Source organism: Rattus norvegicus, chromosome 19, assembly GCF_021556685.1.
Source record: "Rattus norvegicus strain SHRSP/BbbUtx chromosome 19, alternate assembly SHRSP_T2T, whole genome shotgun sequence".
Taxonomy (NCBI): domain Eukaryota; kingdom Metazoa; phylum Chordata; class Mammalia; order Rodentia; family Muridae; genus Rattus; species Rattus norvegicus.
This window is the reverse complement of record NC_141552.1, coordinates 36,220,001-36,243,558: the sequence shown is the minus strand read 5'-3', so window position 1 is coordinate 36,243,558 and position 23,558 is coordinate 36,220,001. Positions and strand designations below refer to the sequence as shown.

Genomic DNA, 23,558 nt, shown 5'->3' with positions numbered 1-23,558 from the left:
GGCTGTGATTGGGCAGTGGAAAAAGAAGGCAGAGCTGAAAGTTTTAGAGAGGGAAAGAGAGACAGAGAGGGGAGAGAGGGAGATGAGGAGACAAGATGGAATATAGGAGAAGAGGACAAACCAGATCCAAGTGGCCTAAAGAGCCACAGGTAGCTATGGATACCTCAGAAGGGCAATAGAATGATACAGGACACATTTGTCCAATCTAGGTGTGCAGCTTGTATCAATATCAGTTGAGCTTTGAGTTCTTTGTGTGGGTGTTTTGGGGGTTGAGAATTTACTGTTATAAACCTGACTGATAAATTATAAGCCTCTGGAGTTTTCATTATAAGGGGCTTGGGGTTTAGAGCCAGTGGCCACCAGTCTTTACAGGCTAGCCTCAGGGGAAGGATGGCTTGGGAAATGTGAGCGGTTCAGCAGCAGGCTAACTTTGGGAACCTAGGAAGACCACAGCTTGCAGTTCCCAATGGGGGAGGGAGACAGCATTGCTGGCACATAGCCAGCTTTAGCATGGATTGATTTTCTAATAATTACATGCTGCAAAGCGTAAGTAAAAATAAAACAAAGACTTAGAGATTTACAAATACAAATAACAAAATTGCTTAAATAACATTCATAATATAGTATTTGTACTATATTATATTTCTAGCTAAGTAGAAATTAACAGCACTTTAATCTGCACTTATCCCCTAAGAAAAATTAACTCCTAGATTCGATGCTCAAGTGCCTCTGAAAATGTTGGGATTGGAGAAGTGGTTGCTACTGGTGAAGATTGGAGTTTGAATCCCAGCACCCCTCTAAGAATCTGGGCATCTCATGAGTCCTCTAACTCTAGCTGTGACAGGACAGAGACAGGAGACCACTAGGGCTTCTAGTCAAGAAGAACTAAAACAGAAGATAAACAACAACAATGAAACATGAGACCCAGATTCAAAGACACAAAGAATAGACGGAGACCAAGAGAGGAAGGCACCTGATGCCATCTTCTGACACTACATACATGGGCACATACAGACACATACATACACACATATACACACACATATAGACATATACACAAACATATACACATATACACATACATACATATACAGACATATACCTGCAAACACAAGTGTACATGCACCGATAGACATAAACACACATAAATAAATAAACAATTCTTTTAAAAAAACTGTAGAAGAAACACAAATATGGCTTTTTTAGATTTTTAAAGAGAAATAAAAAGTGATTAAGATGGGCTAGGGTGAAGCTTTAGTGGTAGAGGAAAGCTGCATCTCCAGCTACACACCACACACACACACACACATATACACACTCACATATATGCACATACTGACACATACATACACACATATACACAAACATATACACATGTATACATACAAACATACACACACATGCACACATATATACATACAAACATATACACACATACACACACATATACACACATACAGACACATACATACACACATACACACACATACAGACACATGCACACAAACATACACACATATACATATACATATACATACATACATACAGACAGACACAAACATACACAGATATACACACATATATATATACGTACAAACATACACCCACAAACATACAAACATATACACACACACATACACATACACATACACACATACAAACATACACACACATACATACATATACATATACATATACATATACTTATACTTATACATATACAAACATACACACATATACACACTCACATACACATACACATACACACATACAAACATACACACACATACATACATATACATATACATATACATATACTTATACTTATACATATACAAACATACACACATATACACACAGTACAAACACATACACACATTATATACACATATACATACACACACAGGCAATAAACTATGTTATATGTCTTTTATCATAATAAAAAGGAAAAAGAAAAAATACAGGCCCTTTCTCCAGCAACTGAAAGCCTGAGGTCTAGGCCTTTGAGAATGGAGGTTGCCCACAAGTGGTGCAGCTGAGAGACATGGCAGCCCAACTAAGTTAAACACTGGGCAAGAGTGCTTGGGACGAGATACTCATCACTCATGGCAGTGGGATGAAGGTTGGTGTGCAAGCTAAGTCACCCTGAGCCGAGCTCAGACCAAGAGATCCAGAAAACTCGACAAGCCAATTGCTGGAGGATTATCCAGGGGTCAGTAGCAAAGGCCATTGGACACTGCAGCCCTCTCTGGCCTTCTCTTCCAGTGGAGTAGGAAGCGACCCTGTGTCATGTAGCTCTATGGCTACACTTGGTGTCTAAAGCCTCCTTACTTACTGCACAAAACGCCTACCTCAGGCATTGCCAAGTTCAGATATGGTCTCAGGATACCTCTACAAGCAGCCCCTTCTCATCAGAACTGACACAATTTTCAATCTCCTATTCTCAAAAACAAAACAAAACAAAACAAACAAAAGACCACAGTCTAGGGGAAGAAGGGCTTGTGGTGACCTCCTCACTTCCTGAGAACTGCTTCAGGTCTGGTGTATCTGAAATTCAGCTCAGGGATGCTACTGGGATGAAAAGCCCTTCTCACTGAGGGGTTTTTGGGGGCCCCCAACAAGTCACAGAAAGTTCACTCCTAGCACTGTTCCCACATTCAGAGTGCATGGATTCAGTAAGCTGGTCTCAGATCCCAGATTTGTGTGTGGTGATACCCTGAGCCTGAATTCCACCATCAGAAAAATAATGACAACCTTCACATGCCGGGAATGCTGGGAGGATAAAATGGGGCGATGCCTGCAGAGGACTGCACCAGCGCTGGAGTGCTGTAAAGAGCTCTGGGAACCCTCTTTACTGAAGTAACTATTTATCTAAAAGTTGGTCATTTGCAACCCTATTCCCACTAGAACTCCCCAGTGGTACCTGAGGACCAAGCGGCACCAGACCAAAGGAATCAGAGTCTCCGGGCTGGATGTTTCCCCACTCCCCATCCCCAGGTAATTCTCATACCCAGCAGGTGGACATTAGTGCTCCAGGATCCCAAACATAAAACCTTGCCCCTCTGAATCTAGTGCAGCTCTCTCTATACAGTGGTCACACATCAATCATGTGCCACCGGCCCACTGGCCATGCTGCTAATTACACCCATGGCCCAACACAGAAGAGCTTCCTTACCTGGGAAGTCCTTCATCACTGTGAATGTCACTGTCTGTAGTTAGTGGCCCTAGGGGCTGAGGGCCAGGCTCTGAACAGTCAGGCTTGCTGGATGAGGTTCCTTCGCCAGCACTTTGGGACATCCTGAGGCTAGTGAGGACCTCACTGATTCTGTCAATTGCTACAGACAATTCCAGGGTGGTCCCAGTGTCCTCGCTGGCTAGTGCAGGAAGCCTGGATTCTGCCTCTGCGGGTGGGGGTTCTTGGCCTGGGTCAAGAGCTTCAACTCCCTGCCTCAGTGAGGCTCCAGCCTGGGTGAGGTCAGCTCCCTTCAGTGACGTATCGATGATGAGAGGCAGCCCCTCCACTGTCCCCACGGGTGTGTCCTGCTTCTGGCTCTCTACAGGATAACAGGCAGGGAGAAAACACACTCATTGGGAGACGCTGCTTACAAAGGAAAGACGAGCACGTATGTACATTATCCCGTGTATCACGTCTATAAAACCCAAAAACTGGACATAACCACGCTGCCATCGGGAACGTGTTCAGATGATGGAGTGTACAACCATTTCTCAAGATAAAAAAACAGAAGTCTGAGAGACGGCTCAGGAGTTGAGAGCACTGGTTACTCTTCCATAGAATCCAGGTTCAAGCCCCAGCACCTACACGGTTGCCTGTTTAACCATAGTCCCAGAAAATCTGATGCCCTCTCTGGCATCCACAGACAACAGGCACACAGACACATGCAGCCTGAACAACGATACACGCTGAGAAAAGAAGGATGTTTGCAAATGTGTACATGTGTGTAAGCACACAACTTCTTATAATATGTTTACATAGACTGGGCCACACAGGAAAGATAGAGACTTTTTAAATGATCAGAAACAAAGGTTTTTAAGGAAGTAGGAAGAAGCCAGACTTCTCTTAGCAGACCATATTTGGTCAATTTGACTTCAGAACCCTAAAAATATTATTCGACAAAAGGAATTTTGTTTTCTTGAAACAGGGTCTCAGGGTCTCACTGTGTATCCCTGAGGGACCTGAAACTCGCAGAGATCTGCCTGCCTCTGCCTTCCATGTGCCAGGATTAAAGGTGTGCACTAGCATACCAGGCATGTAAAGTTTTAAAGAATTAACTTTTAAAAAAGCAATCCAGCTAAACTCGTTTTTGGTTTTTTGTATTTTTATGGTTTTTTGTTTTTTGGGGTTTTTTTTTATTTTTGTTTTTGTTTTGTTTTTGTTTTTTGTTTTTTTTTGTTTTTGTTTTTGTTTTGTTTTGTTTTTTGAAAAGGGATCTCTGTGTAGTCCTGACTATCCTGGAACTCACTCCGTGACCAGGCTGGCCTTTAACTCTGAGGTCTGTTCGTTTGCCTCGGCCTCCCGAGTGCTGGCATCAAAGAGTGTGCTACCACTCACCAGCCCAGCCAAACTCTTAACTCCATCACTCTGGGGACGGAGGCAAGTCATCCTCTGCTACACAATGGAGTTCGAGACCAGTTTGGACTACATGAGACCCTGTCTCAAAAAGACCCTTACCACTGAGGTGGTTTGGTTTGTGCTTTTATTCTGAACCATTACGGGTGCTGTTGGAAATAAGCAGGCACAGCCACTCACCTTCCCACAGCGCCCTAGAAGTGGCAGCTTGCACACTTCCTGTATTCAGCACATGCTTTGGCTTCACTCCAGCCACTTCTGCTTGCTCCTTGTTCTAAAAAACAAGACAAGGCAAAACAACAACCACCAAACATAAAAACACGGTCATCCAGACTTCAAACATCTGTGGGCCACCTACAGCATGCTTAAATACAGTTGGGTTATTTCATCTGACCCACCTCAGGGTTAGGGAACACATAGTATTACCACTCTGTAAATAAAGACACTGGGGCAGGAAGAGTCTAGATTCAAACCCAGAACCCAGAGTTGGGGATTTAGCTCAGTGGTAGAGCGCTTGCCTAACAAGCGCAAGGCCCTGGGTTTGATCCCCAGCTCCGGAAAAAAACAAAAACACACAAAAAACAAACACAGAACCCAGAACCTTTCCAGCACATCGCTGAATGGTTAGGAAGCTGGGCTACAAAGGACTTACGCCAGGAATGGGAAAAAAAAAATCAATCCTAAATCATCACCTCAGATCAACTATTCATGACGCTATAGTTCTGCTTGAGACTGGACTCCAAAGCCAAATCCATGCTTGACGAAACCACCACACAATGGCTCACTTCAGCCCAGGAGCTGGGGAGCTACCTCTAGCTGGGTTTTGTTATCTGGGCTGAGAGTTGCCAAATCTTTGTTTTCCAAAAAAAACTGGCATTAGACTTTTTGTTTTAATCAGACTTATTAAGGCATAAAATTAAGTAAAAATTAATTTATTAAGGCATTGTTTGTATACAAATGTATTTACTTATATACATATAAGCTGGAAACTCTTTTTGTGAGACACAGTCTCACTCAGGAGCTCTGACTGGTCCAGAACTCTCTGTAAAGACCAGACTCACAGAAACCCACCTGAGTACTAAGGTTAAAGGCGAGCACCCCTATACCAGTTCAACAAATGTGCAACCTAGATTAATTCTGCCACGCCGATCCTGAGAATTCTAACCTAAAGATTTAAGATTTCAGTGCTGGAAACCAATTAAAAATCTTTTAATTGCTGCAGATATAATGTATCTTTAGCTGTTCATTGTCCCTGTGCTCTCCAATAAGGAACTCCGTGGCTGAGGCAGGAGAGGCCTGTTAGTGGTTGGCCACAGGTACAGGGGACCAGGAGGTCGTTAACCAGAGCTGTTGCTTTGGCCTAACACCAGGAGCCATGCTTGGGACTTTACTGGTCAAAGGCTCAAAACTCCTGGGGATCCCAACAATAGGCAGAAACCTTTTCTGGAGAGCTAGCTACCTGTTCACAGAGTGGCCAGGGTCAGTACAGGGCTCTGAATGTATATGTCAGGCCTTCATCTCTAGCAGACTTTTTAGGTTTACAGAGAGCGGCTGAGCATCCATCTGGACCAGTGCTCAGCGTCCCTACACAGGGGCCTCCTTGACACTGGTCACTCTTTGTTTCAAAATAGCCACAGATGGTGAGTACCTTTTGTGTGCTGGACACACATTTTTGAAACATTTCAGATTGGTTCCCTAATCTCCCTGCCCATTCTTTGTTGTTGTTGTTTGGTTTTTGGTTTTTGGTTTGTTTGTTTGTTTGTTTTTTCTCACACAAGTGATTTATTGGGGGAGAAACACAGAATGGGCCTGCTTCTGAGAAGAAACAGAAACAGAAAAAACAGCCAGGCGGGTGGAGAGGACAGTCCCTGCCCACTCTTGAAGGCAGATCATATTCACTAACGGAATGGTTCCTGATTTACAGAGACAGAGTAAGAAGCACTCTGTGGAGGTGGGTGAGTGTTGACGGCAGAGTTGAAACAAGCAAGTTTGATTTGAGAGGCCAGGTTCCTGCCACACTGCTGCTCGGCTCCTGGGCTGAGGTTAGCCACTGACTGTGGCGTCCCATCCCCCAAGCATGACTCGGCCTTGGAATCCAGTCTCAACCATAACTACAGAAGCATGAACAGTTGACCCAAAGTCCTCCCCGCTCCCAAGTCCCCCTGCCTGTTTTTCCCCTGCCTCTCAGTCCTGCTCCCTTCTCATCCCTTTGTGGTTCCAGAGCATGATCCCTGCCCATGGAGATCACATGATGACTCGAGGGAATTGGTTCTATCCTTCTAGCACATGGGTTCCAGAGTCAGACTCAGGTTTTCAGATGCTGCAGCAAGCATCTTGTAAGCCTAAGAACACTGAATTTTACTTCATCTTCCCCTCCCTCCCTCCCTCCCTCCCTCCCTCCCTCCCTCTCCTTTCCCTCCTTCCTTCCCCCTTCCTTCCTTCCTTCTTTCCCTTTCTACCTTCCTTCCGGTGTACTCATATATGCATAAGCCACAGTGCATAGAGGATAACATGTGAGAGTCAGTTCTCTCTTTCTTAGTTCTTTTTTTTTTTAAGATTTATTTTATTTTATTTATATGTAAGTATGCTGTAGCTGTCCTCAGACAACTAGAAGAAGGCATCAGATCTCATTACAGGTGATTGTGAGCCACCGTGTGGTTGCTGGGAATTGAACTCAGGACCTCTGGAAGAGCAGTCAATGCTTTTAATGGCTGAGCCATCTCTCCAGCCCCAGTTCTCTCTCTAATGTTAAAATTCAGTTCATGAGTTTGTTGGCAGTCACCTTTACCTACTGAGCCATCTTGCCAGCTCAGTTTTGCTCTTTTAATAATGCTGAGTGCGGGGGTTGGGGATTTAGCTCAGTGGTAGAGTGCTTGCCTAGCAAGCGCAAGGCCCTGGGTTTGGTCCCCAGCTCCAAAAAAAAAGAACCAAAAATAATAATAATAATATAATAATAATAATAATAATAATAATAATAATGCTGAGTGCACATAGTCCAGTGTCCAGCACATAAAAATCTATAATCTATGCTACCTGTTACGATCCTCATGCCATTGGTGTGACCCAGACCTGTGCAACAGACAGCAGGCCTCAGCCTTCCTCAGTAGGATCTCTCCTGCTGCTCCTGTTTAGGGAACTAGAGGCCTCTCCACAGACTTCCTTACTAATGGAAGCCAACTTGTATAGACTGTTCTGAGGTAGACCCCGTTGGCTCAGTCTGTCCTTTCCCTTTCCCTCCTTCTCTTCAGTATAGGGGGACTCCTGTCTCCACCCACTCATGAGGGCTGATGTCCTGAACAGCATGGCTGTGTTGGGCCCAAAGCTGAGGGCAGCTGGCTTCTTAGGATAACCTAATTCATTATTACAACCAAATTAAGGTTAGTGAGTGCTTTAGAAGATGAAGTAGGTGGCAAGGTGATGATGTCCTAGGACTGTAGTCCAAAAGCAGGTCACCTGCCTTGTATATGTGAGGCTCTGAGTTCAATCCCCAGCATCACCACCAAAATATAATATAAAGAAATTAACCAAGCCCTGACATAATTTCCAGATTTAACAATGTCAGGATGTAGGTCAATTCTACATATGATTACTACACTCCTACTCTCTTAAGAGACAAATGGGGAAGGGGGGGGTCTCCAGATGTCTCTAGAGTCTAGATTTTAGCAGTGAGAATATGTTAAAGACCCGTGGTTGAGCCTCAGTTCACAGAGTTCTCTGAATTGCACGTTCACCCTTGACAGCCAGTTAAAATCTGACAATCTAACTGGAAGATAAGACCCAAACCAGCAGCCACTGATATGTCAATTAAACACAAAGACCAGAGGGAGACGCAGCGGGACAATGCAGACAGACAACACACCGTGGCAAGAATGAAAATACAGTTCCACGACTTCTCCTGTTCCCCAGTGCTTATGTAGTTACAATGCAGTTAATTCTATTATTCTACAAGCACCTCTTATAAGTAATGAGGAGAAGGGGTAAAACAAAATAGGAACGTTTATGAACAGGTAGTTTACTGAAAACGTAAAAGGCTTTAAACCATGCTCCATCCTTTAGTAAAAGACATTAGAGCAAATAGTAGCAAAATTATTTACTTTGGTGATATGATAACAGCAACAGGACTGTGTTCCTGTGTTAGCCTGTCTACTTGCTGTTAGTGTTGAGTTTGAAACATGGGCCTGGTGCATGCTGGGTAAATGCCCCTTTGAGCACGACCTCTCATACCAACTTGATTCTTTCCCGTAAGGATGAGAACACTGCCTCTACAAAGCATGCTGTCCAACATTTCAACTCTCTTCCACTCTTTTCGTTCTGAAGCATGAAAAATGGGGTCTTACGTGTATTTTAAATATTTCAATATGATAAACTTCAAAACACTTAAAAAAAGAAAACACCATAAAGGGCATTTGCCCCACAGGATCCAGGACAACACAGGAAATAGAGTATTTGCCTCCAGCCTTGGAGATCCTCCTGTAGATCTTTTTTTTTTGGGGGGGGGGGGTTGCTGTTTATGTCTCTCTGACTATTTCACCCGTCTAGCTTCTTCCTTTTCTTTTCTTTTTTTTTTTTCATCTTTATTAAATTGGGTATTTCTTATTTACATTTCAAATGTTATTCCCCTTCCCAGTTTCCAGGCCAACATCCCCCTAACCCATTCCCCTCCCATTCTATATGGGTGTTCCCCTCCCCACCCTCCCCCCATTATACATTGTATGGTATAGTTCCTAGTATAATGTGCTAGGTAGATAGGTATTATCTTGTAACAGAAGCATCTCCCCAGAAGGGGTGGAATTCACTCCCCACACTTGGGGAAACTAAGGAGAAGACCCTTGACCCTTGACCCTTGTGCTATTATCCTCCAACATGAGGCTATGGAATCACTGGGATGAGGAAACAAAGATTAGAGAATTAAAGGATGACACACAAGCCTATGAAAAGTTAGTACTTCGCTCTCCTAGCTACTTGAAGAACTGAAGAAAATGCCCACTTTATTTGCATAGATTTTAAAACTTTGTTAGAAATCATCTTCGCCATAGTGGTCTGTCACCTTTCTGTTCTTACGTGAAAACAGTTACTAAAGACTACTGTCTGCTGTACCAGGAAACCATAAGAGCTGTGTCCAGATACCAGTGAAGGGCAGGCTGTGTAAACCTGTAAGGAAATGAACCTTCGCTTTGTATTTAGTTTCTGTTGTAAGGAAGTGGGGGTTGGGACTAACGAGCTGGAATTTATAAAATTCACGTAAATGTAAGGATTTCAAAAAGAAATTATTCACAACGTTCAAAGCCTTGATGGCATAGTTTTAGCTAATAAGTCTGGGCTCAGGCTCTCTGGTCAGGAGAAGGAAAAATGAGAAGGGAGAAGGGAAAAAACAAGAAAGGAGATAGAAGAAAGGAGAAAGGGAAAAACAATAAGAATCCTCAGGGGAAGAGAGAGCACTTGACCTGACAACCGTCCCCATCCCCCCTTTCTCAGAACCCTCCTCTCCTTGAGGTTGGGCCTCAGCTCCCACAAAGCTAGTTTGTCCCTCATGTCTTGCCTGGAGCTGCCCAAGGACCTACATTCTGACTGGACCACCACCTCATCCTTTTTGGAAGAGGGCAGGAATCATTGGTCTAGGTGGAAATCCATCTAGGATCTTTAAATTTCCTTCTTTCATTTACCCTACACAGAATACATAAGGAAGCAATGGCCCCAGCTCTCCTAAGAATCATTTCCTGGCCTGGTTCCCCACCAGGGTCCCAGAAACCACTCCAGCCAGGGCAGGGAATCCAGAACCAACCTCCTCAGGGCCATCAGCCAGACTGCCTTTCCTCCAGGGCACGGTCCCTTGCAGGATGAAATCATCCACTTTGGAGTTCTGGATTGTGGACCCTACCAAAGTAATAGCCCTGTCCACAGCCACCACCATCTTGAAGAGGGCTTCGAGCCTGGCACCGTGCTGGGCACCCTCCTGCCGCACGGCCCTCACCAGCTCCAGGACCTCAGGCCATGCGGCCTGAGCAGCGGCTGGGGAAGTGCTGCCGGGCCCTGCCAGACCCAACTCCTGGGAGGCCTCCAGCCGATGCAGACCTTGTTCCAGGTGATCCATGCCTTGGCACACACACTGTAGCTTCTCTGTGACATCTTCTTGGAAATGCAAGAGTCTGTCGACCTTCTCAGTCAGCACATTAAGTTTTTTGTCCACGGTGACTAAGCAGGCTCCGCCCAACGCTGGCAGACCCTGGGGGCCCAGACCCTCTGGATCCTCCTCTGAAACTCCTGACATCCCAATTCTGGTTTGGTAAGGGCAAAGACAAGGAAACTGGAGCACGAAGGGTCTGCTTCTCACTTTGGTGGTAACGTCTGGAAGGCCATTGTCCTCCGCTGCTAAGAGCCTTGCTGCAGGGAACCAACCTGTCCTCCTGACTGAACTGTGTGGGGGACGGAGAGGGCCAAGTTCTCTGTGTCTATCTCCCACTCAACCACTGAGAGAGCGACAGGCTGAGTTTGGCCCAGGCCCTTGTCCTGGGGCCTCTTTGACATCATGGTAACAATTAACATTCCTCTTTAAGAGGCTGCTGACTGCTGATATTTTAAGAGTCTGCCCAGAGAAGGCTGAGGCTCATAGAGCTCTCACTAAAGAATGGAAGAAAAATGTCTTTTAACATGCAAACAGGGAAGGAGAAGCCACGGGACCCCACCCTTAGACAAAGAACTCCAGGAAACCAAGGAAAGCTGAGAATTAGTCTTCCCCATGGATGATTGGTTATCTAATACCAAGTGGTCAGTACTGAAATCATATGTATCAAGTAACACTAAATAAATCAGTGTGGTTTTATATATATTACAATAACAATAAAGAAAAAATAAACTTGGGAGGGATTGGATGGAGGAAAAATAAGGGGGAATTATGTAATTGTAATTTAATTAAAAATAAAAAATAATAGGGTGCTGGTGGCGCATGCCTTTAATCCTAGCACTTGGGGGGGCAGAGACAGGCTGATTTCTGGGAGTTCAAGAGTAGCCTGGTTTAAAAGAGGGAGTTCTGGGATGGCAAAACAAAAACAAAATAAAATAAAATTGAATAAAGTAAAATACAGAAAAGCATGTCCTCGCTCACATACAAATTCACTTTGATCTTTAAAAAGGATAAATATAAACAAATGGTCTTAAAATAAATTCCTTAGTGATTTATTATCCCTACGAGAGTATCTCTTCCGCTGGCCTATGCAAAGGGGTTTTCAGAATTCCAGGCTCTGAGGAGCCAGAATCCCACAGCCACACACACACATTTAATTCACCACACAAGCTGTGAGGTCACACATCCAACTCTGCCTTTAAACATCATGAAACTGTTAATGTTTCTGCAAACTAAAGGTGAGCATTCTGTTGTTCTCTGTTTGGATGATACATGATATGTGAATTTGGACTGCCTGTGAGGAGAGCTTACAGCTCATGCCCCCTGCCCAACATGCACGTGGGACCCCTACCTAAAAATAGATGTGAGAAACAATGAGCTAGGGTACTCACTAAGCTCAACCCCACAGGCCATCTTCCTTAAAATACCCTCTGGAGACACACGCCAGCGACCTCTTGGCTCCCCGTATGGCGATGAACAAATTGGACAGCCGGTGTCTAAGTTTCCAGTCTCTGTGTCACAGAGAACAAGGAGCCTATGTTCCTGTGCTTTTCCAACACTTCAAAAATACTGCGTTTGAATCAGACTCTTACAGAAGCATCAGCATCTGAAGGGGACACATTCAGGTTGCAACTGTTGTGGGACCTAAGAGTGAAATTTGCATCTTGGAGGGCCAAGGATGTCACAGGCCAGCGTGACAACTTTCACCCTTGTGGGAAATATGAGAGCCCAGAAAGGAACATATATATACCCAGACTACACAGGCACATGGGTTCCCAGGGTGGTTTTGCCACATACAGGAAGGCAGCAAGGGACGAGGGCTTTGGTGTCCCCGCCCCCACCCACATTCCCTTTACTGAACACAATCGTTCTGATAAACTGGCCTGGAAATCTGGGACCCATGGGTACCATCGAGCCATTTTGCTCTTTTAAGTCGCAGATAGCCTTTCAATCGTGTTCTGGCTATGCTTGACCGCAGCCTGCCTCTACTCATCCGCTCCAGGACTCCTGTTGCTCAGCCTGGAGCTATCCAAACTGGTTTCTGGGAGTCTCGGTGATGGAATTGTGCACAGCAAGCTGGAAAGGGTCGCTGGTCTGTTTCCCTGTTGGTGAGCTCACAGACAGATACCCAGAGTGGGGCTGTAGCTCAGCTGGTGGAGTAGCGTCACAGCCCTGGGCCCAGCAGTACACACAGTAACCCGGTATGTACAGTGCCAGGTATGGTAGCGTATCGGTCTGACGGGGATGACTGTTTCCTAGGAGAATGTTCACTCTGTGTTAGCCTCTCATTCTGGCTATCAGACCATTGAAACAAGGACCTGTGAGCCGCAGGTCCTGAAAGGCTGCTTTCTGTCAAGACTCCCTGCCTTAAACCCCAGCATGGCGCAGTTTGAAAGGCTGCAGTTTCAGGGTTAAAATATAATTTATTTTGGGTGATCTTTAGCCTACCAAAGAGTGACTCCTTGCCCACATCTGTTGGACCTAACACCCTGACAGAGAGAAACCTTGGGAATGTATGTATTAACTTAGCAAAACCCTGTCCTCCACCAATGAAGGACTAAGACTGCTATCACAGGGTGGAACAGATGGCTTAGTACCTTAGCTGCCAGCACTCACAGTGCCTTACAACTGTTTGCAAGTCCAGTTCCTGGGGACTTAACACCCTCTTCTGCTATCTGCGGAATCATGCACATATGCACACATGCAAACAAAACACTCATACACATAAAATAAATAAATCTAAAAAAAAATGCTGTGAAAGAGTGTCATCAGAAAAAGATCTGGGGCCTATTACACTCCCCCCCCCCATCTCCCTGTAACTACCTCTCTGTTTCCACCAACAGTTTAGTCTAGTTTTGTTTTGTTTCATTTTGATTTCAGAGACAGGGTTTCTCTGTGTAGCCCTGGCTGTCCTGGAATTCAATTTGTAGACTGGACTGGCTTCAAACTCTGAAGAGATCCACCTGCCTCTGCCTCCTGGAGGGATAACGGAGCCAAATCAATGATGGGTCAGACACGTGCAGGAAGCTGTCTTGACTAGGCCTGCTTAGATATGGGTCCTCACCTCTGCTTAACTCTGAACATCAGGACCCAAAGGCAGACTTGGGAGGGACTCACCAGATCTATTCACCCTTTTCTCAAAGTGGCCACAGTGAATACATCTTTTTTTTTCCTGATTGTTGTTATTAATTTGGTTCTTGGCTCATTGAGAATAGGTGAATGGTCCTACATTGTTGAGAAACAGGCTGTGGCCTATTTGGTAACAATCAGACACTATGACGTGTCTTCCCTTTGTGGTGCTGAATCTTGTTGATGGAGAATCTGGAAACAAAATCAGAAGAAAACTCAAGATCATTTTGTTGGGGTTTGAAAACAAGGAAACGTAGCGGGCTGGACATTTGGGTAGCTGAGGGAAGAAAGGAGATTTAAAAGTGTCTTTTGGGTTAGAGTCTCCCTAAAGGGAGGAGTGGGTCTCAGTAACTGAGCTCTGTATGGGGCTGGATGTGGAATGTGGAGCCCGGAATGTGGAGCAGACACTTGGGATTCGGACCTGTTTCCAAAAGAGAGATAGAAAGTGTATATCATGAGTTAGAACCCAAGAAAACTGTACAAACTTGATGCTGAAAATCTCCAAGAGGTCACATGAAGACAGAGGACACTAAATTCAAAACAGACTGGAGGCTTATGTCTCTATCCAGGACCAGAGAGGGAACTGAGATTCTCTCCCTTTAATGGAGGAATTAGCTTTCCCTCAGACCTCTACCAAGCCATGGTGCCTGTGTCCTCTTTCCTTCTTGTGTTATTTTCGTGCATCTTACCCAGGAAATGGGAGGTGAGGTTCATCTTTAATGGCCTCCAGTCCTGCTAAAATTTGTCTCCTCTCTGGCTAACAATTTGACACAAATCTACATTGTAAAACATTTAAGATAAGACCAGTATAATTCAGCTGGGCAGTGGTGAAATACCTTTAATCCCAGCACTCAAGAGACAGAGACAAGTGGATCTCTGAGTTCGAGGTCAACCTGATCTACAGAGTGAGTTCCAGGACAGCCAGGGCTACACAGAGAAACCATGTCTCAAAAAACAAAAGCAAAAATGAAACAGTGTAATTCACAAAAATATATCAGCCTTAGGCTCCATTCATTGGACTATTAAATTCAGTGCTCATATTCCAGACAGCAAAGTCCCCTGATCCACGAAACACTATGTAACTCTGACAAATGCAGTGTGATGAAAACGCTAGTCCAATTTTTGTTCACAGAGCTGGAGCAGTGGCTCAGTAGTTAAGAGCATTGTCTGTTCTTCTAGAGGACCTGAGTCCAATTCCCAACACCCATATGGAGGCTCACATCTGTCTGCAACTCCAGGGATCCAATGCCTTCTCCTGGCATCTGTAGGCACCAAGCATACACATGGTGCACAGACACACATAAAACCAGAACACTCACGTACATTAAAAGGAGAAAATTATGTGTATATCTATACGTCTATATCTATGTGTACATATTTGACAATTTCAACATTAAATCTGTTTAGAAGCTTACTTTCACTTTTTTGTAGTTTTTTTAATTTATAAAAATAAACCCCATTCTTTCGTTGTAATATAGAGAATTAGCACCCTCTTCTCTATCTTCATGTGAATATTTCTTCTATCTGTTCCTTTGTTCAAATAACCCTGTTACCTTCCTGTACTGAAACCCGTCTCTTAGGAACCTTGGTGCTACGATAGACTATGCTGAGTGTTCTGTACTTGGAACTTGGCTGGGGTGGATCTCAGTGGGCAGATGGTCTGCCTAGCCTACCAGAGGCTCTGGGTTTGATCCCCAGCACTGGCCCAAATGGGACAGTAGGGTCATGTAAGCCTGTGAGCCCAGGGGTGGCAACTGAAGGTTCATGACTTCAAAATCACACCTAGCCTCGGCCAGCTCCAGGCCCACCTGTCTCCAAGCAAGGGGAAACTATATTGCATACTGGAAATTAGAATGTTGTCATCTCTCTTCTGCCGTGACTCTGTTTGTTAAGCTACCCTGGCTCCAGTTGGGGGGTTCCTGTTTTGGCAAGGCTTAGGCGGTGTGGTGCGGTGTAGCTAGAGGAAGTATGCCCATGGGGTGGGTTCAGAGGTTTCAAAGGACCCCCTCCATTTGCAGTTCCATCTCTGTGTTTCCTGCAGTTCAAGATGCAAGCTCACTGCTGTTTCTGCCTCCAGGGTATGGTGCTTGGTGCCAGCTTTCCCCACCATGATGGTGACAGACTCTCCCTCTGGAACAAGGACCAGACACCCAAAATAAACCCTCCCTTCTATAAATTGTCTTGGCCGTGGTGATTTGTCACAGCAATGGAAAAGTAAACAAGATAAGGAACCTTAAGAGGACTTAATAAGAGACTATTTTTAAAGAATAAAAAGACCCCTAAAAGAAGCAGCCTGGGGGTTGGGGATTTAGCTCAGTGGTAGAGCGCTTGCCTAGGAAGCGCAAGGCCCTGGGTTCGGTCCCCAGCTCCGAAAAAAAGAAAAAGAAAAAAAAAAAGAAGCAGCATGGCTCTCCTATCTTGCACCCTTTACCTTGCCCTGAGTATACAGTTTAACTTAAATTCATTTAATTTCCTTTTTAATGAAACAATGGTCAGGCCTGAGAAACAACAGTTGATCGAGCTTCCTCTTTGCCCAGTCTCTTTTAGAAGACGCAGCCCCCTAGTAAGTAGACTTTGAGTGCTCTGTCTGGTTACTGTTCGACTGGGTTCAACTTAGTCTGGGGAAAGCAGGGCGAAGGCCAAGGTTTGTAAATGGTTTCCCTTTGTTTCCCACTATCTACTGCTTAACCGTTCTTCCCTGAAAGATAACATATTGGTATCTTGCCCGGTTCCCTGGTTTGGAAGAGTCTCTGTGTTTGTCTTATGTTCTCATCTCCAAAGTATGACTTAGGAAATGTCGTTAGAGATAACAAGCCAATTTTTCAAGTTTTCATTTTGCCTAACTATATAAAAGGTTTTACTCAGTTAAGAAGTTCATCTAGTTACTGCTTGTTACAGAAATATTCTTAACATTTCAAAAATACACGAGAGTTAAAAATAAGATGTGATTTCCTCTTTCAAGGATTCAAAGTGAGCATCTCTTGATGTCCAAAATGTATTTAATTTCTGTTTTTCTTTCTAGTCACCCATTGACTATGTCATCACCAGTTCAGAATCGGGAGGATGTGGAGGAAGTAGACTGTTTTGTTTCTTGGCTCTTAAAATATGGGTGGTTGTTTTAAAATAATTTAGCCCTTCGTAAGGCATTTTGTTTGTTGAAGACCTGGGAGAATCACAAGGCAGTCTGCAGCCATACATTGTTATGCCGTGTCACTTTAGAACTGAAGTCGTCCTCTGCTCTTAACGACATTTTATAGTTAACCTAAAAGAGAAGATTTGGTGTTTTGTTTTTTAAAAAAATGTTTCAGACTTGTGAAACTACCTTATTACAGATTCATTTAAGATGTGGCTTCAGGGGAAACAGCAGCAGCAGCTGCAGCCACAGTCAACCCCAGCAGTGGGCACATCAGGTGTGAGCATGATCCTGTTTCCCCTTGACTTTGAGCCAGGCTAAACTACGAGTGGAGAAATCAAGGCTGCCCTGTAGCAGCCCCTGGATGAGAAAGAGTGACAGAGCAGGGGGCAGAGAGGGCAGAGAAGAAAAGCCCCTCTCATCCACAAGCTGGTACTGAAGTTTGTTCTTTTAAAGCACTAATGGAGGCATTCTGTCCTGAAACTGGCTGGTTCCTGTTTAAAAATGGATAATGGTGAACCTAGGGAGATCCTACCCAACTCCTGTGGAAAAGGTTTCATAGTATATGCAGTGTAATGCTGACCTCTTAGTCAGCTTAAACAGCATCTTAAATCTTCCATCTGGACAATGTTTGCTGTTTGAACCCTTGCTGTTTGCCCTGACAAAATAAGTATTTGTTATTATAAAAGGAGATGCACTTGTACACGTTCTACTTGTAACAACTGACCCCCTTCCGTACTCTGTAAGAGATCTAAAGTTTTAGTCAGTGCTGAGTTTTGCCCTGCTGAGAAAAAAGTTCTGAATCTCACTTTCACAGGAGAAGCTGGCTTCATAGATTTAAAAAGACTGCTATATAATTCTGTGTAATGGTGTGTGTTGCCTTGGCTCTTTTATATACATATGCTATAAGCAATCTATGATACAAGCCTTAAGGAAACACTTAACAAGATGATATTCTCTAAAATGGAATTGTTACCGACACTAACCTTATCCGGGTTTTGTGTATTCCTGGGCTGGATAGTTTTTGGCACAATTTGGCACAAGCTAGAAGCATCTGAATGTAGGGAACCTCAGTGGAGGAAAGGCCTCCATAAGTTCCAGCTGTAAGGCATTTTCTTAATTAGTGAGGGAAAAGGCCAGCCCACTGTGGGTGGAGCCATCTCTGGGCTGGTGGTCCTGGGTTCTATAAGAAAGTAGGCTGTGCAAGCCATGAGGAGCAAGTCAGTAAGCAGCGCTCCTTCATGGCCTCTGCCTCCAAATTCCTGCCGAATGAACAAGTAATACAGAAGTGTAGACAAATTATAAACCCTTTCCTCCCCAATCTGCACTTTGGTCATAGTGTTTCATAGCAGCAACAGAAACCCAAACTAAGACATCCTTCTTTCCAGTGTAGCCATGGTGAATAAATATCTTTTTTTTTTTTTTTGCTTTTTCCTATTAATCTGTGTCTTTTAATGACCTTAATGAGGAGGGGTGGCTGAAACTGGCTTTTCGGGACACAGGCTGTGACTCTGAGTCTGATAACAAGTTGTATACACCTGTAATCTCAGCATTTAGGAGTTAGAGACTTGATGGTCTGAAGCTTACAGTTATCCTTAGCTACATTTTGATTTTGAAGGCTGCTTGGAAGGCATGGCACCTTGCCTAAAAACAACAATAAAGTTTCTTAAAAGACATAGAGGCCAGGCATAATAAACACATTCCTACATTCCCAGCACTGAATCACTAAGACAGGAAGGTTTCAAGTGAGACCCCATGTCAATGAAACAGAAAAAAGAAGAAGCAAAACAAAGAAACTAAACCAACAAACAACAAATAAAGAATCCTTGGAAAATGTGATTTGGGGAGCACAATGTTCTATCCTCTCTTGGGCAGGACCTCATCTGCCTCAGAAGTTGCCTGCATTTGGACACACCCTTTTTCCATCAATTAACCCTTGTTTTTTCCCCAGGAGCCAGAATTTCATGGCTCAAACTTCAAACTGAGAAATCTCTGAAGTCCAGCCCTCAGCCAATCAGATATGTCCAGCCAATGACATAAGCTTTCCTGGACTATGTTCCCACTAGAATGTAGACAGTGCCCTGATCTCTGCAAATTCAACACAAACACATGGGCTGCTTCACTGTCACCAGTGTTGAACCTCTGAGAGAAACCATCAAGCTTAGGGTTTATAAATCCCTAGGAAACTACTAAAAGTCCAAAAGAACACAGAGGAGACAAGTGGTGTCTCTCATACTATCTGTCTTTAAAGATGGCTACTTAAACCACCAAAGGGTTTGCCCTACAGCTCCCTGAAGCAGCAAGCTTTTAAGGGCACTTTGGCCAGCTACTGTTCCAAAGCCCTGTGGCGTGAGCTGAAGGCAAACTGGCGTCTTCAGTTTGCCTGGTGTGGTGGCTTGAATATGCCTGGCCCATAGAGAGTGGTACTGTTAGGAGGTGTGGCCTTGTTGGAGGAAGTGTGTCACTGTGGGGGCAGGCTTTGGAGGTCTCCTATGCTCAGGATCTACTCATTTCAGAAGAGAGCTTCCTCCTAGCTGCCTGAGGATGCCAGTCTTCTCCTAGATGCCTTTGGATTGAGCTGTAGAACTCAGCTTCTCCAGCCCCATGCTTGCCTGGATGCTGCTATGTTCCCACCATGATGATAATGGACTGAACCTTTGAACCTGTAAGCCAGCCCCAATTAAATGTTGTCCTTTATAAGGTTTGCCTTGATCATGGTGTCTCTTCACAGCAATGAAAACCCTAGCTAAGATACCTGGCATCCTCAGAGATGCCAGCATGCCTTGGTTTGTTGAGTCAGAAGACTAGAGTGGGGGAAAAGCGTCAGAGATTGGCATATCAACAGTTGCAGCATAGAAGACCGGATGCCCTTTCCCACCAGGACTCAAGGAAAGGCCACATCTTCCTCATACAGATCCTGGCCATGGTTTGGGACTATTACAGTTCTGAACACATCTGTATTTCTTCTTTAATCTCTTTTCTACATAACTATCCATGAGAGTTATTGAGAGTCACAAGAATTTACAAGTCCCGGTGGTGGCCCTCCAACTCAAATCTATTCCTATAACAATCCAGCAATACAGCTCCGGGTAAGAGGACCGCGAGGAGACCTCTGTAGGAGGGCTCTCAGAACCTTCAAAAGAAACAGAGTACAGGAAACTGACAGTACTGAAATCCTGAGGTAGGCTCTGACACCCTCAAGAGGGAGCAAGGAACACACCTATAGGAACCACACCCGTGTGGATAATCACAGCACAGGAACTCCTGCAGATCTCTCTAAGACAAGGAGGAGCTGAGACCACAAATTCTAAATCCTTTTCTCTGTCTACAAGAGGAGGAGTGAGTTTATGCACACATGGGTTCTCTGGGAATTGAGATATGACTATTCTCTCTCATGAATGTAAGGGACAGAAACCCAATGATTCTCTGAGGCCAACTGTGGCTGCCCAGAGAATGAAGAGGGATTCCTTCCCTATGCCAAAAGACCAGAAAAGCAGTGACTGGGATGATAAACAATAGCAAACCCAACACATTTTTCCTTGGGGGGGGGGGGAGGAGGCAGAGCAGTTGGTCCACTCTTGAGAAAAGCAGGTTGACCTTTGCCCTGTGGTGGGCGGGATTAGAATTTCCCTGTGAAGGGGGCATTCTGAACTCCAAGAGTCTTGCACGGTCCTTTGGTAACTTGACGGCAGGTGGGAACCCATGGAGAAAAGAAACTGAAAGGTTTTCATTTTAAAGTGGTATCAATGAGGCAGGAGAGCAGGAAACAGCAGAGGAAAAAGCCCCACAGGGAACACACAGAAGATGGTGGTAGTGGACATACTGCAGCCTTTAGTCTACGTGGGTTTCATTCAGCCATGTGAGCATGCTCAGAAAAGCTTGTGTTATATGAACTTGGCAGAGTTAGGTGCTGCAATGATGACCCATAAGGGTCATCAAGGGTCATCATGGGACCTCACTTCCTCATATCCCCCTTTGCCCTTGGAGCCTAGCCATAGGTGAGCTAAGGCAAGCCTTCAGCTTCCTCAGTATCCTACCCTTAACGAACTGTCTCCTTTCTTGTAAGTATCCATGTTTTGCTACAATGTGAACTGTCTCCTTTCTTGTAAGTATCCATATTTTGCTACAATGCGTTGTAAAGAGTTACAAGAACCTAGAACTTCCTGGTCTAACCTCTGGACTCAGATCTGTGCCTGTCATATCGAAAACTCATCTTCCGTATTTATCTCATTCCCTGTAGGAGGCATAGCTCACTGAAAGCATTAGAAAAATCCAGAACTGTTAAACATGAAGGCTTTTTACTTTCTTCAAGGGGAGGAAGTAGTGTTTCCTCATCACTGGAAAGACTGGAGTCAACGTTGTCTGACAACCTGGTGATCTTTTGGGTATTCTATTAGGAGCCAGCCTTCCTGAATCCCCCAAAATCCTGAGCATTGTTTAGGCCCTAGTCTTGAGCCTTGTCTTTTAATAAATAAAACCCATCGTTATCGTCCCATATACATTGTGTCCTCCATCTGGAGACTCTAACCTCATGCCTATCACAAATCCTTCCTCCTTCTACCTCACCCAGAGCACTATTGTAAACCAGTAGAACTCGCTCTTACTGCAAAGGTCACAGGTGCTTTGTGACCCTGCTCGGGAGTCTATGCAGCTATGCCTGAAGCTTTGCGATGATACTTGTCATGTGGAAACCTCTTTTTTCAAAGTTTACTCTGGTTAAATGTGCACGAATAAGCCATGAGGTCAGACTCTGGAAGTTCCGCTCCAGGGTCAGCAAGACGGCTCCAGACTAAACTTCCACTCTTTACATTATGCAAATTGCCTCCCTGCTGGCTGTGAGGCTTTGGGGGTTGGGGGCTTGGGGGTGGGGCCCAAAACTTCCCTTCCAGAAGCTGAGCATGTATTAAAAAGTAAGACACCTCTCCATCGGGAGGGTGGAAGGTGAGGCACTCACAGTGAGTAGGGTTAGCAGTGAGTCTGTGGAAATGGAAGCCGTTGAAGAGAAGTAATAAAGCAAAACAAAACCCTCTGCTTAACCGGAACAAAGGTGAACACGGACACAGCAGAGCCAACTTTCTCAGCACAATCCCGGAGAAGCCACTGGTCCCTGAGACACTGATGGGTAAACGACAGTGCGAAGGGTTAGTTCTTCCCCACATCCTCCCACGGAGAAGATGCAGCCTAGAGACCTCACCTCCTGACAGAAACTGTACCTACGGAAACTCAAGAGCCCAGAGCACAAGGGTTCTACATTCTGAGACAGAGAGGGCCCCTTGGAAACACCGCCCGGGATGATCTGCAAGCGCCGAGCGGTCCACAAAGCGCCACGGCTCACTCGGTGTTTAGGGCCAATACACAGAGACAGGAAAAGATCACTAGGTACTCACAGAAAGCCTCCCAATGAACGTAGGAGGCTAGTGAAGAGAGAAATATAATCAAGGAGGAAATAAACATAAAACAGAATAATTCAAAATGGCTGTCACCCATAGCAACAATCGTGTGAAAGGCCATCTGTCCCACCATTAGAAGGAGGCTTACGGAAAGAAGAGGATGCAAACGGCAGTGAAGACTTAAAATAGAAATACTAAGTCTTGAAAACACAAAAATATGGATTACAAAATAAAGTTAAGATGCTCTCCCAGGGCTGGAAAGATGGCTCAGCTGTTAAGAGCACTTGCGTAAGTTTGGTTCCTAGCACCCACATGATGGTTCAAACCATCTGTAACTTTAGCTTCAGGAGGTCCAATGTCCTCTTCTTATGTTTATGGCCACAAGGTTTGCACGTGATACACATGTATACATGCAGGCAAACACTGGTACACATGAAATAAATCTTAAAGTACTTAAAGATATTCGCTCAGAGAGTAAAACTAAATATAAAGACATAGGGTCAGTGAGAGGGCTCAGTGGGTGAGGGAGCTTGCTGCTAAGCTTGGCAACCCGAGTTTGATTCCCAAGAGCCCACATAGTGGAAGAATGAACTCCCCACAAGTTGTCTTCTGACCTTCACATGTTTGCCATGGCATTTGAGTGCAGGCCACATGAACACACACATATATACAAAATTAATCAATAAATAAGAAACAGATGTAGCCTAAAACTCAAACTAATAAAAAAGTCAGTATGAAGACATATGCGTAAGAAGCAAAAAGAAGTCTGACAGATGGCTAATATCCAAAACATACAGAGAACCCAAGGAGGTAGACTCCAGAGAACCAAAAAACCCGATTAAAAAGTGAAGTACAGAACTAAATAGAGAATTCTCAACCACGAAGTCTGGAATGGCTGAGAAGCACTTAAAGAAATGTTCAACATCCTTAGTCATCAGGGAAATGCAAATCAAAACGACCCTGAGATTCCACCTCACACCAGTCAGAATGGCTAAGATCAAAAACTCAGGTGACAGCAGATGCTGGTGAGGATGTGGAGAAAGAGGAACACTCCTCCACTGCTGGTGGGACTGCAAGCTGGCAAAACCAAATTGGAAATAGCTCTACCTGAAGACCCAGCTATACCATTCCTGGGCATATACCCCAAAAATGCTCCAACATATAACAAGGACACATGCTCCACTATGTTCATAGCAG

At 44.6% G+C, this 23,558-nt stretch overlaps 1 protein-coding gene across 7 annotated transcripts in view; it reads right to left on the bottom strand.

The window, feature by feature from the left end:
• The window catches only part of Mylk3 (myosin light chain kinase 3), an 80,720-nt gene that overhangs the window by 23,652 nt on the left and 33,510 nt on the right, over positions 1-23,558 (bottom strand). For 5 of the 7 annotated variants that reach the window (XM_087594093.1, XM_087594092.1, XM_087594094.1 and 2 more), the window contains 2 exons: positions 4,769-4,862; positions 3,176-3,554 (listed from right to left, as the gene is read on the bottom strand). In XM_087594093.1, coding sequence (XP_087450219.1) covers positions 3,176-3,297 — 122 coding nt within the window. In that variant the 5' untranslated portion in view covers positions 3,298-3,554; positions 4,769-4,862. Of the gene's footprint in view, positions 1-3,175; positions 3,555-4,768; positions 4,863-10,370; positions 11,094-23,558 lie in introns of those variants that run through there. The other 2 variants (NM_001110810.1, XM_087594090.1) reach the window with 2 other exon arrangements.